Source organism: Solanum dulcamara, chromosome 5 (genome assembly GCF_947179165.1).
Source record: "Solanum dulcamara chromosome 5, daSolDulc1.2, whole genome shotgun sequence".
Classification (NCBI taxonomy): Eukaryota; Viridiplantae; Streptophyta; class Magnoliopsida; order Solanales; family Solanaceae; genus Solanum; species Solanum dulcamara.
The window spans coordinates 70,379,845-70,397,431 of NC_077241.1; the positions used below are offsets into that span (position 1 = coordinate 70,379,845).

The window sequence follows — 17,587 nt, forward strand, 5'->3', positions numbered from 1 at the left end:
ATAACTTGAAATTAATGTTAATTTGCTAAGGGATGAGTTGAAATTCCACATGGTTTAATATTATCCATGAATTTGGAAATCTTAAAGCTACAAGTCAATAATGTCATAGTCATGCTTTAATAGGATTGAGAAATCCACAGTGAATTCAAAGTCAAATACTTCAAAATATCTCAAAGGTGGTTTCTATTAGTTAAACACACCTATCAAAGAGCGGTCAATTGAACACCTTTTATTAGAATTACAGATCAAAACCCTTTCGTAGATCATCATCCTCGAGTTCCTCTTTTTCTCAAAACGGCAAAGATTAGGTCTAAAATTCCACACTATTTAGCCTAGTCATATAAGTTGAAAATTGCTTTCAGTTATTGCAATAATACTTTTTCTTTTTAGCAAAATAAGTTGCAAGTTTTAAGATAATTTAAATTTTAAAATTTCTGTTAGGTCTTGTTTAGTTGTTGAGATGTTTTAATTTTTTTTTGAATTATGTAGATTTGTTTTAATGTAAGTTGGCTATTTAAAACCCTCCTGGTCGACATAAACAATTGGTTAAAATAGTCTAATGAGAAAGCATATGTTCACGTTCGTAGTTGCAACAAGTTTTCTTTTTTGTTTCGAGATTGGCTTGGTCTTTAGTCTACCCTAATGAAACCTATCTCTTTTGTTCATAGATCTTGAAACCAGATCAACACCCATTTCTCAATAGATCTATTTATCGATAAAAAAAATATAGATCCCTATATGTATCTATCTCCATATATATCTAAATATGGAAGAACCAACACTTAAAAGGGTGTAATTAACGGAAAGCTCTCACCCTTTTTTCCCTTAAGGTAAAATTGAAATGCATAGGAGACCTCCAATCGACTTATTTCTGTCTTACATCTATCTTGTTCATATTGAGAAACAATTTCAATAATTTTAAAACTTTTTGTTGCCTCACCATCATTTTTTTTTCAAAAAAAACCCAATAATATAAAAAATCATATTATGTGTATAGATCAAAAATTACTTTTTATATTAAAACTTTGAATATTCTTACCGTACTTCCTAGTTTTTCCACCATAATAATCAAGGGGATTCAAAGAACAAGATCCTAGCTCTGCCCACAGAATTATAATTGGTAGGATTTAATTATTATTGAATACTACATCTGACTTTATAAGAAAGTATAGATAGTTGCAACATATATACAGGGACCAGAGTCTTTATTGCTACTTAGTTTTCTGTATACCCAAAATTTGATACCAATTCAGAAACCTGCGTTCCGACCTATGTTACTTGGATTCTTCAATAATATCAACAAATTTATGTCTGTATTTTTGGAGAATTCGACACGACATCAAAATTGAAAAGTCTGCGCAACTTTGGTTCCAACCAAATGCTAACTAGTTTTAGTTCTATCTATCTGTCACATTATTAATTGGTATCACATGCATCATATTTATGTGAAGCTGAAATTCACAGAGCTTGAAACTTGGTTCCCCTTGCCTTGTCTATGAACAAATATCCACAACTCTACATATTTTATTTTACCAAAAAAGTATATCAGATAGAGACGGATTTAAGATTTAAATTTTATAGATTCAATCTTTAAGGTTCATAACAGAACTTAATTTCTATTTGTTGTAATTTTAATTTAATGGATTTTTTACATATAATACTACGTTTTGGATCAAAAGTATTCAGATGAACTCGGTCCAAACAGATCGATGCATGGGACCTAGACAAATGTATACATGTTAGGCTGGCAATTGGTTGGACTGAAAAAAAAAACTTGCTCCCTTTTGGTTGTTTGGTGACAAATTTTAGACCTAAATGTGGTCAAAATTATGTTTAGGTATATAGGTTTGACTTTTTTTATTTTTATTTTTTAAAAGATTTTATCCTTCAATTTTCGGTTCCAAATTCACAAATGTTAGACTTATGAATGTATCGACCATTGTTGATTTTAGAGAAAAAAGGGCCAATAATACTCCCTATTCAAAATAAAATAAATTTGTCATTCGATCTGTTTTATTTTGGGACAAAAATGTCGTTTTCATTAGCCAATTAGCTCAAAAATACTCCCTATTCAAAATAGAATAAATTTGTCATTTGATTCTTTTCGTTTTTGGCACAAAAATGTCGTTGACATAAGTCAATTAGCTCAAAAATGCTCTCCTTGCTAATGGTTATTTCAAAATAAAATAAAAAGTCAATTTTACTATTGAACTATTCATGGTACATTTTATGTCCTCTGTTTAAACTGTGAGGCAAATGCTCTTAATTAATTGTATAGATTTGGGCAATAACTTAAATGGAGATTGTGAGATTATTACGTTTAAGTTTTAAATGAGATTACATGCGGGGGTGACAAAATCAAATTCAATCCGCTTAATTCATTCAACGCATTCAAGTTTGGACGGGTTATTGATCCACTTATATATTAGGCCAGTTCATTAGAAATTGGGTTGATATGTAGCAGAAATTAACTCATGGGAAAATTAGTCAAAGTATTTTTAAAACACAATATTTTAGTTGTAATGTTATACATAGCTGTAATGAAGAAAAAATAATTTTAGTGGGTACTAAAAAAGTTACGAAGAACAAATAAAATAATGAAAACTTAGTCAGCATTAAGCAGATTAGGTTATGACCCACATTTTAACCCAAATTATCTAAATACACAATTTATTTTACCATATTCTTTAAAATTTTCTACCATTTGAAAAAATTACAAAAATCCCTACTCTTTCCTATTCTCTGATACATCACTGTACGGGATGTATCGGCCGGATACAACACTTTACGTGATATATCAGGACGTCACATCACTTTACGCGATATATCGGTCGGATACATCATTTACGTTATGTATCAGGACGTCGGATACATCACTTTACGCGATGAATTGGTCGGATACATCACTTTACGTGATGTATCAGGTCGTACGTGATGTGTCCAGATTCCACCAAAAAAAAGAGATTTCGGGTAATTTTTAAAAGAGTAGGAATAAAGTGTAATTGGGAAGAATCAATATGAAATTTAAGTAAAATTTACTTTTTATTATTATCCTAAGTACTACTCTCTTTTTTAAAAAATAATATATTGATGATACATCCAATCTGATGGATAAACTTTTTCTGAAATCTTGCTTATAAAATGAAATAAATATACTGACAAAGAAATGGTATCTTTATTCGGCATGCAACATGATCAAATGAGACAAAAACACTACATAAAAGGAAAATAATTAGGTTCTTATGAAAGAACAAGTAGAAGATTAGTGCTTAAATCATGAAGATTAACAATGATGAAAGAGTAATTGATTTATTTTTAACATTAGAAATGACGTTACGTTGACAAAAGAAAAAAAACAGTTTGTACTAAAATAACTAACACCTGGAAATTAATTAAATGAGCTAAGCATTCTTGAAGACTTAAATATTTTCTTAAATAATAAAATTTTCATTGACATTTCCATCGTGATCTTATTGATAATTTTGATTATGTAACCCATGTGGGGTTTTTCATTTAATTACACAAAGGAAATTAGGATTAATATTTAAGAATTATCTAAAAACTCATTAATGGACGTGTGTTAATTAGCTCTTGCTTAGCCCAATAGCCCTACAAAAGATGTCAAGAAATTACTCATGATACGTTATAAACTACTCTCTCTGTCCCATATTAATTGATCATTATATTAAAAATAGTTATTTCATACTCCCTCTATCCCATATTAGATGGACACTTTCTATTTTATACGGTAATTAAGAAATCATTAATTGATTGATCAATTTTACTATTTTGTCCTTGCTCATATTAATTAGCCTCTTGAAAAAGGAAATTTTTGGATCTTCAAAATTTATTTAAACTTCCAAAGCATATTAATTGTAGGGATAAAATAGGAAAAATTTAATTAATTCTATCCTAATTTATTAAATGATCAACTAATATGGGACGAATATTTTTAGTAAGATATTCATGAACAGAGGGAGTATTAGTTGTCCACTTTACTAAATCAAGAAATCATAAATTGTACCCTTGTAATTAATTCTTTTTGAAAGTGTTCACATTTGTTTGTAAAGTTCCTAAGAAGTTTTTTAAAAGGAGAATTAGTAAAATTATCTTCTTATTTATGATTCTTAAACACCGTGCAAAAGATGAAAAATGATCAGCTAATATGAAACGAAGGGACTATTATCTTAATTAATGTATAGCCGCATAGGGGCCAAATTTTAATGTGGCGGAGATGATGATGACAATGGTGGCAGGGAGAAACAAGGAGGAAGGAGGAAGAAAGGGTGATTGGTGGTAGAGGTAGGGCGGAAACTAAAGACAGAAAGAAGGAACAAAAAAAATTCAAAATTAGGGAGAAGGATGAAATGTCTTTATATCTATGTGCGAAATGGTTAAATTTATTTCTGAATTATGTGAAATATTCAAATATATTTACCGTTCATTTAAAATTATTGAGGACAAATTTATTTCTTTTTACACCGTTGAAGTTCAAATTTGATCCAAACTAATAACGCCAAGGACATATTTAATCCAAACTACTAACGAATGTTAAATCTATTTCATTTAGCATAATTCAGAAATTTGACCTTTTACTCTAAAACTAAAAGGTTATAAAAGTTTTTTTTTGCAACATAAAAGCAGATCATTTCTATTTTATTCTTGTCATGGTTGTGGAAAAGGGAACCAAGAAAATGAAAGATAAAAAATCTATGCAGTCGTTGTATATATGATGTATCTTTTTGTTAAGAAATATTTCTATTTCCCATTCTTTTAGGTTGCAAAATCATGCTTCTAAAATGACATAAAATTACAAACAGGAGTCCATTTTAGTGTCTATATATTGTAATCTACATGGCATGCAACATGAGCGATCACGTACATCTCCAATGCAGTTAAAAATAATGTTATCACAAAGGAAAATTAATAGGATATGTTTATTAAAGACCAGAAGATTAACGAATGATGAAATAATTAGTATATCGAACAATACATACCGATTCCTTCCTTCTCAAATTATCTATCGTAATTATCTTTTACACGCCCTTTAAAAAATATTTTCTCCATCTATCTTTATACTTCTTCATTATTAACTTGACACAACAACAACAACAACAACAACAACCCAGTGAAATCCACAACGTGGGGTCTGGGGAGGATAAAGTGTACGCAGATTTTACTCCTATCAAGATAGAACGACTGTTTCCGAAAGACTTTACTTCATTATTAACTTGACACACCCTTTAAGAAATAATAAATAAAATGATAATTTTACTACATCACTTTTTAAATATAATAAATTCAGTGCTTCGGGATATACATAATGACTAGTACCGTAGTTAATATAAAAAAGATAAATTATGAACTAAATAATAAATTATCTCCTAATGTTTTAAAATAAAAAAATAAAAATGAACATCTATTTTATAGTGAGCAAGTCAAAGTGAATACAAAAATTATTAATTAGGGGGGATTAAAATTATTTTATCCATAATTGAGTTGTTTATAGTCTTCAATAAGAAGTTAACTACTGAGGGTAAAATGAAATTATTTTTCTTGAACTTCTAAATTAATAAATGATTTGAGACAATAATTTTTAAAAAGCATAAGACGTACGTAATTTGAGATCAGTTTGTTAAATTGATGATGATTGAAGTAGGACACTTGGAATATTAGGAATTGAACACTTCATTTCATGTCTTTTTTAATAAAATAAATTCTTTATAAAATAAAACTGCCGTTGACATTTCCATTGTGATTGACAATCTTGATGGTGAAACCATGTTTTTTTTATAACAAAAAAATATGCAAGGAAATTAGGCTTAATCTTTAATTAAGAATTTAAAAAAAAAAAAAAATGAAGGATGAGTGGACAACTCTTTGCTTACACCCTATAAAAAGTGTTAAGAAGCTATTCTTAATTTAATTTAATATAAATGATAGTTGAATTAGCTTAAAGGCTGACCAAATAAATTTTGAAGTATTTTTTGGCTTAATTATTAGCTTAACATATTAATAATTAAGTGAGTATCTAATAGCTTGATATAGTGTTAACACTTGGTTATCAACAAACCTACATTAAATTTTTCATTAAAAAAAAGAATTCTTCAATTTAAATTTCTTAAAACTTAATATAAGGAAAATTAAGAATTCATATGATTTTCCAGCTTAAATTCCAAAACAATGGATATAAAAGGAGACAAGTTTTCCCTATGTTCATTAAAACTAATTAAATGCCCCAAAAGTCAGCTACAATAATGTTAAGCAATTGAATTCATCAAAAGTCAAAAGAAATAAGTATAATGGTGATGAATAATGCCACGTGCAAACCACACAAAACCTCCTATAATATTTTTGGAAGTGCATTATTGTGTTTCAACAAGTTATGACTAACTTTTCTTTTTATTTTTCATCTCACCATGTATTTGATATTCGTTTTGGATTTTGATTAATTTAAATTTATTTGACATAACAACAACAATAATAATATATTTAGCATAATCCCGTAAGTGAGGTATGAAGAAAATAGAATGTACGCAGATCTTATCACTGCTTTTAGAGATAAAGAAGTTGTTCCTGATAGACCCTCAGCTCGACAAAAAAGAAAATGATTCGAAGTATGGTAGCAAGAAAATATGACAACAGAATTGCAAGATATATACAAATCAAATGAAGCAACAAATAATACACAGAAGAAAAAGAAACAAAGTGTGACAACGCTCGAATACCTACTATAACCTTCTAGCCTAATTCACGACTTCCACACCTTCCTATATAGCTAGAATCATGTCCTCTCATTAAGCTGGAGTTGTGTCATGTCCTGTGTAATTACCTTCCCCTAGTTCTATTCCTCGACGTACCTCTACCTCTCCTGACTCCTATGACAACCAACCTCACACCTTCTCATTGATGCCTCCACACATTTTCTCTTCATATGCCCGAATTATTTTAGTCTTGCTTCCCTCATTTTGTCTACAATGAAGGCTACTTTCACCTTATCCCATATAATTTTATTTCTAATCATATTTTTTTAATGGGCCTTCGTTATATTCATTTTTTGAATGTAGACATTCTTGATGATTAGTGCTCTAAATTTGCTCTATATAAGGTCCATTAAATGGGAGAACATTTCCTACTAATTTTTTTTTTCATTTTTAAAACTCGAATTCAAGATACTCCAATTCAACAATCCTTGGCGGTGGCAGGTTTGCATATGTATCACCGAATTAAGTCCTTATTATATAGTTAAGGAAAATGTTAAGAGGCATTTGAAAATTATAGAGGATTTAATAGATTATATAATAATGTACTTATGATGTGTGTATAAATTAATCAGTGGTACAAATTAAATATTAAACTCATGTATCGCATAAAGTTCCGTAAAAATATATGGTCAAAGTTATAAATCCATCAAGGTTTATGTTAAACAAATGGTGCATTTATTAACAAAATACTGTAGATTGATTTGAAAATTATAGAGGACTTTGTGTGTTTATATAAATTGTATAGGGATTAATTAATTAGTTCCATTTAACAAATTCAGTAAAAATATATTTAGCTAATGGATACTTTTTCATACGTTAAGTACTTGATTATTAACTTCACCATCATTTTTTTTAAAAAAAATGTAGAGCAAACCATTCTATTTATTCAGTAATAAGAACATTAGATCAAACCAATCATATTAAATTTTTGGTTCTTACCTCGGGTTGTACTTTAGTGTCCGTTTGACGATGAATAATTTTACTTTTTTAAAAAAAAATTATTTCAATTATTTGAACATAAAATTGTTATAATTTTTTAATTGAAATTTGAATAAAATTATCCACAAAAATTCAAAAACGATCTAAGTATATATTCATGTCCAAATACAATTCAATTATCAAATATTATTTTCAACTTGAAAATAAATACTACCTTTTTTTCCTTCAAATTTCACAATCTTTATATTCAAACGCGATTAATTTCTCTTGTCGTGAATCAGGCATGTGAGGATTTTAAACCCTTATTTATTGGTCTCGAAAAATCATTATAAAAAAATATCATCTTTGTGAATGACAAAGAAATGCAACAGTTGACAGTACTGAATTTGTGTAACTAACAACTTGTATATAAGTTTCATGAATTATGACCAATTGACAGAGATTGTTAATTCCTTTCACGAATATCTCATGAACAATATAACAAAAAATAACTTAAAAGGATGGTCATCCACACGAATGATCCGGGATCGATCTCCCTCAATATCTTCTGAGTCGAGCCTATTATATAGGGCTTGTCTAGTGCGATTTACATAACCAGTGTGGTTTTCAAGATATTACGCACTGGAGATTTTACCCAGTGCACACAAAATGCTCACTACAGAGATGGTAGCGGTCGTTATAGGTTAAAAAAAATTAAAAAGAAAATATCTTTTTTTTCTTTTTGAGTAATTTTGATCACTTTCTTAATAATATGCAGCTCAAAAATAACTTCGATTTTGTAAAATCATCCAAACAATTTTTAACACTTTTCTATTGGAGTTTTGAATTAAATACACTCTTTTTGCTTCTCGTTCTTCAAAAACACCAAGAACACCAATAACTTTAAATTTCCAACTTGCTCAATTTTTCACTATATCACCTCATCGCCTCAAATTTCAATAGTGGCATCCCTCGAGCTAGATATCAAAATTCAATATTTTTTGAGCTCAAATTCAACATAGTCCAACAAGATACACTTAAAATTTCTTCTAACTTTCAAAACTTTAAATCCTTTAATGGTAGAATTTTCACCATAACTCCAAATTACTTGAAATTTTGAACATAGACTCAAAAAAATACTATGTTAAAGTTTATTATGTCTATGTTCAAAATTTCAAATGATTTGGAGTTGTGGAGAAAATTCTACCATTTAAGGAGGTTAAAGTTTTGAAACTTGAAGAAGTTTTAAGTGTGTCTTGTTGGGTTAGGTTGAATGCGAGCTTAAAAAATATTGAGTTTTGATATCTAGCTCGAGGGATGCCACTATTGAAATTTGAGGTGATGAGGTGATATAGTGAAAAATTGAGCAAGTTGGAAATTTAAAGTTGTTGGTGTTCTTGGTGTTTTTGAAGAACTAGAAGCAAAAAGAGTATATTTGATTCAAAACTCCAATTGAAAGTGTTAAAAGTTATTTGGGTGATTTTGCAAAATCAAATTAAAAAAATAATGATTTAAATGAACTTTTTCTCAAACTATAATGACTTAGATAAGCCAAAATTTTAACTAATGACACAAATTAGTTTTTTCTTAAAATTCAATAGTATATTCGAGTCTTTCCTTTAAAATATAATATATATATATATATATATATATATATATATATATATATTATAACTTGATGACCAAATGATTCAGGCCGTAATTATTTCATATTTTTTTATATTAAAGGGGAAGAAGGGCGGTAATTGGCAGAGTGGGGGATAAGAATGAATGTAAGAGCCCATTGCCCCTTTTTAACTTTTGGACTTGTTTGTCTAATACTAATTTTAAGCCATAAAATTTTTAAAGTCAGTCAAAAATAAAAAATTAAGATTTCTAATTTTTTTTCCTAAGTGCTTAAAGTCATTTTCTTTGACCATGAAAATTATTTTTATATCTCTTATATTTTCCAAACTATCCTTTTTATTCTTTTAACCCTAAAATTCAAACACTTATTTTTAACATAAGCATTTTTATCCAAACACTCAACTGCTTATTTATAAAAATAACTTTGAACACTTCAAAATTCTAAAAACACTTTATACATAAAAGTTACTTTTTAAGCCCATCCAAACGGACTCTAAATCTAATAACTGAATGAATCTCAGAGCAAAGCAAATAAAAAACAAAATAAATATTTATAAATAATATTGTCAACTACATATATGTTGCTGCAGAAAATCAGACTATTCATTAATTGCCTTGCGGACTTTTTACATGCCACAAATAAAATCTAAAAAAAACAAAACATTACATAGCAACAAAAATGAAAAAAAAAGAAGAAAAAAACGTATTCCCCTATGTTTACATTAACTCCTTTCTTTTCTTATGTTCCGTAAATGAATATACATATATATATATATATATATGTATATAGAAAATTTTTGTTTTCCTTACATTGGAATTTCTCCTTTCTTTTAGTAATCGAAAAATCTTGTAGGATCAGCGATGCACAGTTCAAAATTATAGTATAATTGTGGACCATTTTAAGCTTTCTTCATGCAAAAAGGAAATTTAGTTTCTCATATTTTCCTCCAAGTTGTGAGAGAAAATCTTTTGTTGATGGAATTGAAGAGATTTTCTCACAATTCAATGTTTTGTTTATTTAATTTTTTTATTATATTATGATGATGTCTTGTGGGAGAGCATAATGGGCAGGCCATTTTGGGGAAGAGCAAAGGGTCCATACTGAATTCCATTTTGTGGGCCCATCATAGACCACCTGCCAAACATACAGGAAATGGAACAAAATATTAGGAGATGAGTAACACTTTACACCATTTCTATTTTTAGGACTTCTTTTTCTTTTCTTTTATTTTACTTAAAATGGAAAAATGAATATTTTCTTCATTCCATATTAATTGTCATGTATGTTAAAAATAATTATCACTTTAAATAATCAAGAGAAAATTATTTATATTTTTCTAATTTTACCTTTAGCATTAATTATTCTAGACTTAAGAGGAATAAAAATAGATAAAGAATAAAGAATTAATAAGAGATATATTAGTGAAATAATGCTCATAATTAATGTTTTCTTAAAGGTTATGCAAAATTTTATAAGTAAAATAGGACGGAGGGAGTAAGAATTTTAGCTACAACTATAGAAAATTTACTTGTTTTTTAACAGAGAGATTTTGAGTTCTATTACTCAAAGGGACAGAACTGTGTCGATTGCTAATGGTGAATGTATATGCAATTTTATGGGCTATGTGAACCTATAGTTTATCCGTTAAGAAGATTAAATGATACATTTGACTGAACGTTGAATTATTTATCTAAAAGATTTGTGATTAATTCTTATCAAATATCATGTATTTTTTTAAAAATTCTAAATTCGCTTTGTAAATTGCCAATTTGACTGAACCCAATAACTTGGATTTCCTTAACTTTAAAATCACTAACTTCAAAATATTAAAATTCAAAACTTATAAACTTAAAATATTGGCTCGATTTTGCTATATTATTACAGACCTGTACTTTGTGGTAAGATGATGTACAAGGATCAAAATTTCCAGCTTGGCTAACTCATTGCCTGGACATGAGTGGGTCCCATTGCCAAATGGCATGAAAGTATTGGGCTTTGGAGAAACCTGGCACCAACACATGCAAGAACAAAAAGATTATTCTCAATATCCATAGGATTTTATAAAAGAAAGTTAATTAATTAAAATTTATTTATTTATTTTCTCGGATATTTACCTCAAATCTTGAAGGATCAAACTTCTCTGGTTCAGAAAAATTATCAGGGCTATGGTGAATGTTTCTAAAGAGGGGTAATACTTTCCATCCTTTTGGTATTAGATATCCTGAAATAAATCAAGAAAAAACACTTTATTATTAATAACAAAAATAGCAAGAAATAAAATTGACACACATCCTAAACTTATCGAGTTTTATTCGACGTACAACTAGGCCTAATTACCTCTCTCTAACCTTCACAATCCCTGAACGCCACACATGCAGTGCCATATAAATTTTGTTATCTATGTGACTCGATAAGTTTAGGAGGATTCCGATTTATTCTGCTAAATTCAAACTATATTATATAATTTATGATTTAATGAAAATATGAAGGGTCAAAGCTGACCTTCAAACTCAACATCCTCAACAGCTTCTCTGAAGGTAAAAGATAAGATTGAAGCAGCTCTAAGTGTCTCTTGGATCACCCTTGTAGTCATATGCATTTTCTTTGTGTCTGCCCAACTCAACACTTTCCCTTCCCTTATTATCCCCTCTTGTTCATCCTACAAACACAACAATTAAAAAAAAATCAAACTCAAAATTCATAAAATTTAAATCTTGAATCCGTAACGAGAGAAAATGGTGGTACTAGCTAGTAAGGTATGGATACTTACAGTGACAGCTTGTAGGACACTAGGATTTTCTCCAAGGTATTTAAGGATCCATGTAAGGACACTAGCTGTAGTGTCTCTAGCAGCAAATATGACACCAATTATATTATCTGCAATTTGTTCATCTGTAAGATCTTCCTGATCTCCCATAAAAGATCCTAACAAATCTGTATGATTTTGATTTGTTTCCCTCCTAAGTGAGATGATTTTAGCCAAGATCTTTGCTAGTTCCTTTCTTGCTTTCATTGATTTGTGGAAAAGTGTTCCTGGGAGATTAATTGGCATCGAATTGTATCCCATTTCGAGTACGTAATAACACCTCTTGAGATCCTCTCTATACAGCATTTCATCCTTCCCAAATATTGAAAGCAATGCAACGTTGTATGTGTACTGCAAAAATGTTACCAAATTGAGAAAACACGAAAACTGAAACAGAGGAAATTAAAACAGGGGACTCTGTTTTCCCCTGTTTTTGCAAGAGGGAATTTTTAGAACATACTGTTTTCATTTCTTGGTAAGTGTTGATTAATCTTCCTTGCCATGATTCAAGAGAGGTTATCGCGATGGATTCAATGTCTGGGAGGATGTTTTTGATGGCTTCGGGCATGAAAGCTCGAAGAACCAGCTTCCTTAGTTTGGCATGATAATCTCCTTGATGAAAGAAAATGGCTTGTTTTCCCAACATCCTCTCTTTGCTAGCAGGAAATGTAGGCTTAAATAGATGAGCTTTTGTGACCAAAACCAGCTTTGCTGCCTCTGGACTTGATATCATCACACATGGACATCCCAATATGTGAGTCTTGAATATTGAACCATACCTGTTTTTTTTTTTCAAAAAAGAAAACAAAAGCACACCCATTGCTCATTAGCAACTCAAGATCAAGAAAACCATGAAGGAAATCAAGAAAATTAAAAAAGTTGGGCACTAACTTCTTGACTTTTGAGGCAAAAAAGACACTTGGGTTTTGAGAGTAAAGTTGGAAAGTTTCACCAATATAAGGCCAACCCAAAGTGCCAGGAGGAAGAGGCAGCTTCTTAATACCAAAAGCAAAGAGCTTGAAGATAGAATGAAGAAGTAGAAGTGAGCAAGAAATGAAAGCAAATAAACAAAACATAGAACCAAACTCCATGTCTCTTTCTATAAACAAAATACTAAAAATGTTACTTCTTGTGAAGAAGAAACCTTTGATGTTTGTAATGAAACCAAGTTTGTATATATAGGTAAATAAGTGGGCGTGGGGGTGGGGGTGGTTGGGGGCTGTTTACATTTACAGCTCGAATCCCACACACGGAATCTCCCCCCTCCAGCTCATACTATTTTAAACTAAACGAAAGATGAAGAAAAAGGAGACAAAAAATAAAACAGAAGAGAAAGAGAAAATGGAAAAGTAAAATATCAAACGACAAACGGGAGAAAAATAGAGGGCTTATGCCACGTGTCACTCTATTTATGTTGAGAACATGTGGGAGAAGACGGCAAATTAGAAAATAGTGACGGATTCAAAATTTTATATTGTGAATTTTTGATGATGACGAAATAACTTAAATAGAAATAAGGTTGAGTAGAGAAAAGAGATCGAATTAAAGATTCATCGAAAATAATTTGTAAATTCATATATAACAGTAATTAAACTTTGTGTGGACTGTCAAGATCATTATGATTCTAGAAATATATAAACTAAACATATGATCAATGTCAATAGACTGTTGTGCTAAAAGGGCAAAATAATAAGGCCAACACAACCGATAATGCACATCTATATCATTCAAAGACCACAAGCCTCTAAGAGTTGAGAAAAGGGGAGAGGTCGAATCGAAGATCAATCAAAAATAATTTTTTTATTTATGAAATATTATTTTTCTTATTTTATTTTATATGATGCTATTTTTTTAGTTCATCCCCCAAAAAATATTATCATACTATAATTAGAAATAATTTAACTTTAAAATCTTTATTTTTTCTTAATAAAATAATTTACATATACCATAATTTTTTTAAAAAATCTTTTTTTAAACATCATATCAAATTAAATAATATCATATAAAATAAAATTAAAAAATAATAAATTTTACGTACATTCCATGCTGGACGAAGACAACTCAGTGATCATGAAAGAGGGGAGGGGTTAGGAAAGTATCATTTTTTGGTTATGTGGAGAGAGGAAAGGGCAAAGTGGGAAAAAAGTAAAATACGGAAGAGGAACATGGCTATCCGTACAATTTGTACGATCATTGAAATCATATACTCCATTTTAAAGATTTACTAAAAAGGGGATCAAAACTTTTGAAAATAACATCTAATGCAATCCACTTTGACAGAAAAAGAAATTTCAATGAATAAGTAAAGGGATGATAATATTTTTGATCTCTAAGTTATAAGTAAATTTTAATTTTGATTTGATCTCTAAGTTATAAGTAAATTTTAATTTTGATTTGATCTCTAAGTTATAAGTAAATTTTAATTTTGACTCAATATATTTAATTTTTATATTAAAATATATGTTAATGATTCCTTTATGTAAAAAAATATTATTATAATTGTGATAAGTGAATTAAATTGTCCGCATCTTAACTAATTTTATGAGTATTTCTCATCTCCTACCAATAACAGATAGGAAAAATTACTTAATTGAGTGCTTTTTAAAAATTAATTACTGATTTTAGCGATATTTTTTATTTATTACAATTTATAGCAATACATAATAATATTATGATAAATCTACACTTGTATTAAAAGTGAATTATGCATACAATATAAATGTATTATAAGTGTTTTAAAATATATATTATATTTGTGTAATAAGAAATTGACATAATGTATTATATATCTATTAAAGTATGTGATAAATGTATTATCTATCTATAAAACTTGTATTATATATGTTTTATAAATAGTTCTCTGCAATATGTATTAAAACTGTATTATAAGTGTTCAGTGAATTGTTTTTTTATTGATATAGATGGTAAATATTTTCTTAATATTGTATATTTATGTAAGTTTCCCTAACAGATACTAGATAATTATGTTCATCAAAACTAGAACAAATTAAAAAAAATCGCTTAGTATTTTATTTTGATGGAATTTAAACACGAAACCTCATGATAACATATGACTCTCGAGTATAATCTAGAATAGTTAATATTTTTAAAAAGTTGTGATTTTTCATAAGTATAATACATAAAAAACACTCAAATTTGACCCCAGTTGATAAGCAATCATTTTACCAATGAGTATGTACATTCAGATACCTCAACTAGTTTTCATCGTATCAATTAAACACTCTAATTTGCAGAATAATCATCATGACATTTTAAAATTTTATGTGACACATCAATCTGATTCATGAGTGTCACGACCCAAAATGGGTCATGAGTGACACCCACACTTAACCTTCTAGGTGGGAGAACCAATGCTACAAACCCCAACTAATAAATATAACAATAACGCATCCGAAAACTAAGGACACCATGTCATGACAAGAGATTCCATCGCCAGCTAGAAGGATTGCTCACCCTGAAATCTTATGAACTGGAGACTGACTAGAGCTGAGGTCGAGTCGAAGTCGATGGAACACTCGCTGCACCCCACAAAATAAAATAAGAAAGATACACGTAGGGGTCAGTACAGGGCAACATGTACTGAGTAGGTATCATCAGCCGATTCAAAATAGGAATCAATATGCAATAAATAATAGCGGGAAATCAACCATAGCACTTAACAGGTGGCAACCAACAAGATCAAGTGACAACACAATGAACAATTTCATAACCAATCAACAATATCAAGATCACACCTGAGGACTCAAGCCTTCACATCACACTCTTTTGGATAATGAGTTATTGGAGATTGGGTAGTATTAAGTCGTTTTAATTTGTTTTCCTTTAATATTACCGTGTCGGAACGTGACATCCGATCCAAATATACCGTATCGGAACGTGACACCCTATCCAAATATAATTAATTTATCATTCTTCATGATTACATTCCACTTCATTAACAATATTTGATCAAGCCTTCTTTATTCAAGGCACCATTTTTGATAGGGCAAGTTCAAGATTATGAATTTCACGGTCTCGGGATTTCAGACCAATCACAACAACATATCAATCATCCAAACCACGACAATTAAATGCATAGTAAACTTCACACATTACTCAATTAATATCAATCACTATTAAGAGTCTATCTATGATATAGAATAAAAATCATAACCTACCTCAACCGAAGAACCGAAGTAAAGCAAGCTAATTCACCAATGTCTTTCATTTCTTCAAGCCTTATGTTTTCAATCTATCAATTATACAATATTGTAATCAAATGAGTTCGTAGACACCCATACTATATATATGTTTAGCCTAAACCCACACCTATTATTTAATTATCTATCTCAATATACCAAAACTTAAATCATAATGTGACAATAATAAGAATATAAGCTAAATTACGAACCTCTCACAAAAACCACAATCCAATAACCTCAAAATCCTACTCCCTATATCCTTATATCAATTCTATTCATTACCTACTCATAAAATTTATCATATATAATTGTCTATTAAAAACAAAAATGGACACATTAAAGTTCTTTTTGCTTCTTTCTGTTCAATGTCAAGATGACATTATATATTGTCACTAATTTTTCCCCACCCTTCTCACCATGCTATACTAACAATCAGACCATATATATATAAAAAGAATTACACGAATTCTTACCTGAAGCACACAAAAATGTTCTCTGGCCACGCCGCAGAGTTCCGTTTTCCTTTTTTTTTCTTTTCTTTTCTAATTTTTATGTACTACAATTCATAAACCCTATTATTTTAATAATTGGTATAGAGCATTAATTAAATTAACACTTTAACCCACTAATTAAATAAATTATCTAAGTTTTCCCCTCAACTAAATAACCGTAATTATCGAAAAGTCCAAAATACCCAATTAAAAATTTACGGGATGAGTCTTTTATGAATTAAAAATTCTTAATACTCAAAACGACCTAATGGGTCGTTACAACAGATACCAATTTACCCACCGTTCGTTCCCGAACGGTCAAAAGAAGAGCGAGGGTTGAAAAGGGTACCTGACTCGACGAAAAGATGTGGATATCTTTCACGCATATCAGTCTCAATCTCCCAAGTGGACTCCTCAACAGGGCGATTCCTCCACTGGACCTTCACAGACGCAATCTACATTGACCTCAACTTGCGGACCTCCCTATCAAGAATAGCTACAGGTTCCTCCTCGTAAGACAAATTCTCATCAAGCAAGACCGAATTCCAACGAATAATAAAGTTTCCATCATCATGATATTTCTTTAGCATACATGAAACACTGGGTGCACTCCAGACAATCCTGAAGGTAAAGTCAATTCGTAGGCCACCTCTTCAACACGCTTAAGAACTTCAAACGACCCAATATACCTCGGACTGAGCTTACCTCGCTTACCAAATCTCAACACACCCTTCGCGGGTGAAACTTTCAACAACACTTGCTCTCCCTCCATAAACTCC

The 17,587-nt window shown here is 29.8% G+C and overlaps 1 protein-coding gene across 1 annotated transcript; it reads right to left on the minus strand.

Moving 5' to 3' along the window:
• Nucleotides 1–9,869: 9,869 nt before the first annotated feature.
• Nucleotides 9,870–13,215, minus strand: LOC129888448 (abscisic acid 8'-hydroxylase CYP707A2-like). The gene is made up of 7 exons (XM_055963421.1): nt 13,007–13,215; nt 12,576–12,894; nt 12,080–12,466; nt 11,812–11,968; nt 11,424–11,530; nt 11,196–11,314; nt 9,870–10,443 (listed from the first exon to the last, which is right to left on the minus strand). Exons 1-7 carry the CDS (start codon nt 13,204–13,206, stop codon nt 10,344–10,346), a joined length of 1,389 nt encoding a protein of 462 aa, XP_055819396.1. The 5' UTR covers nt 13,207–13,215; the 3' UTR covers nt 9,870–10,343.
• Nucleotides 13,216–17,587: the final 4,372 nt, after the last annotated feature.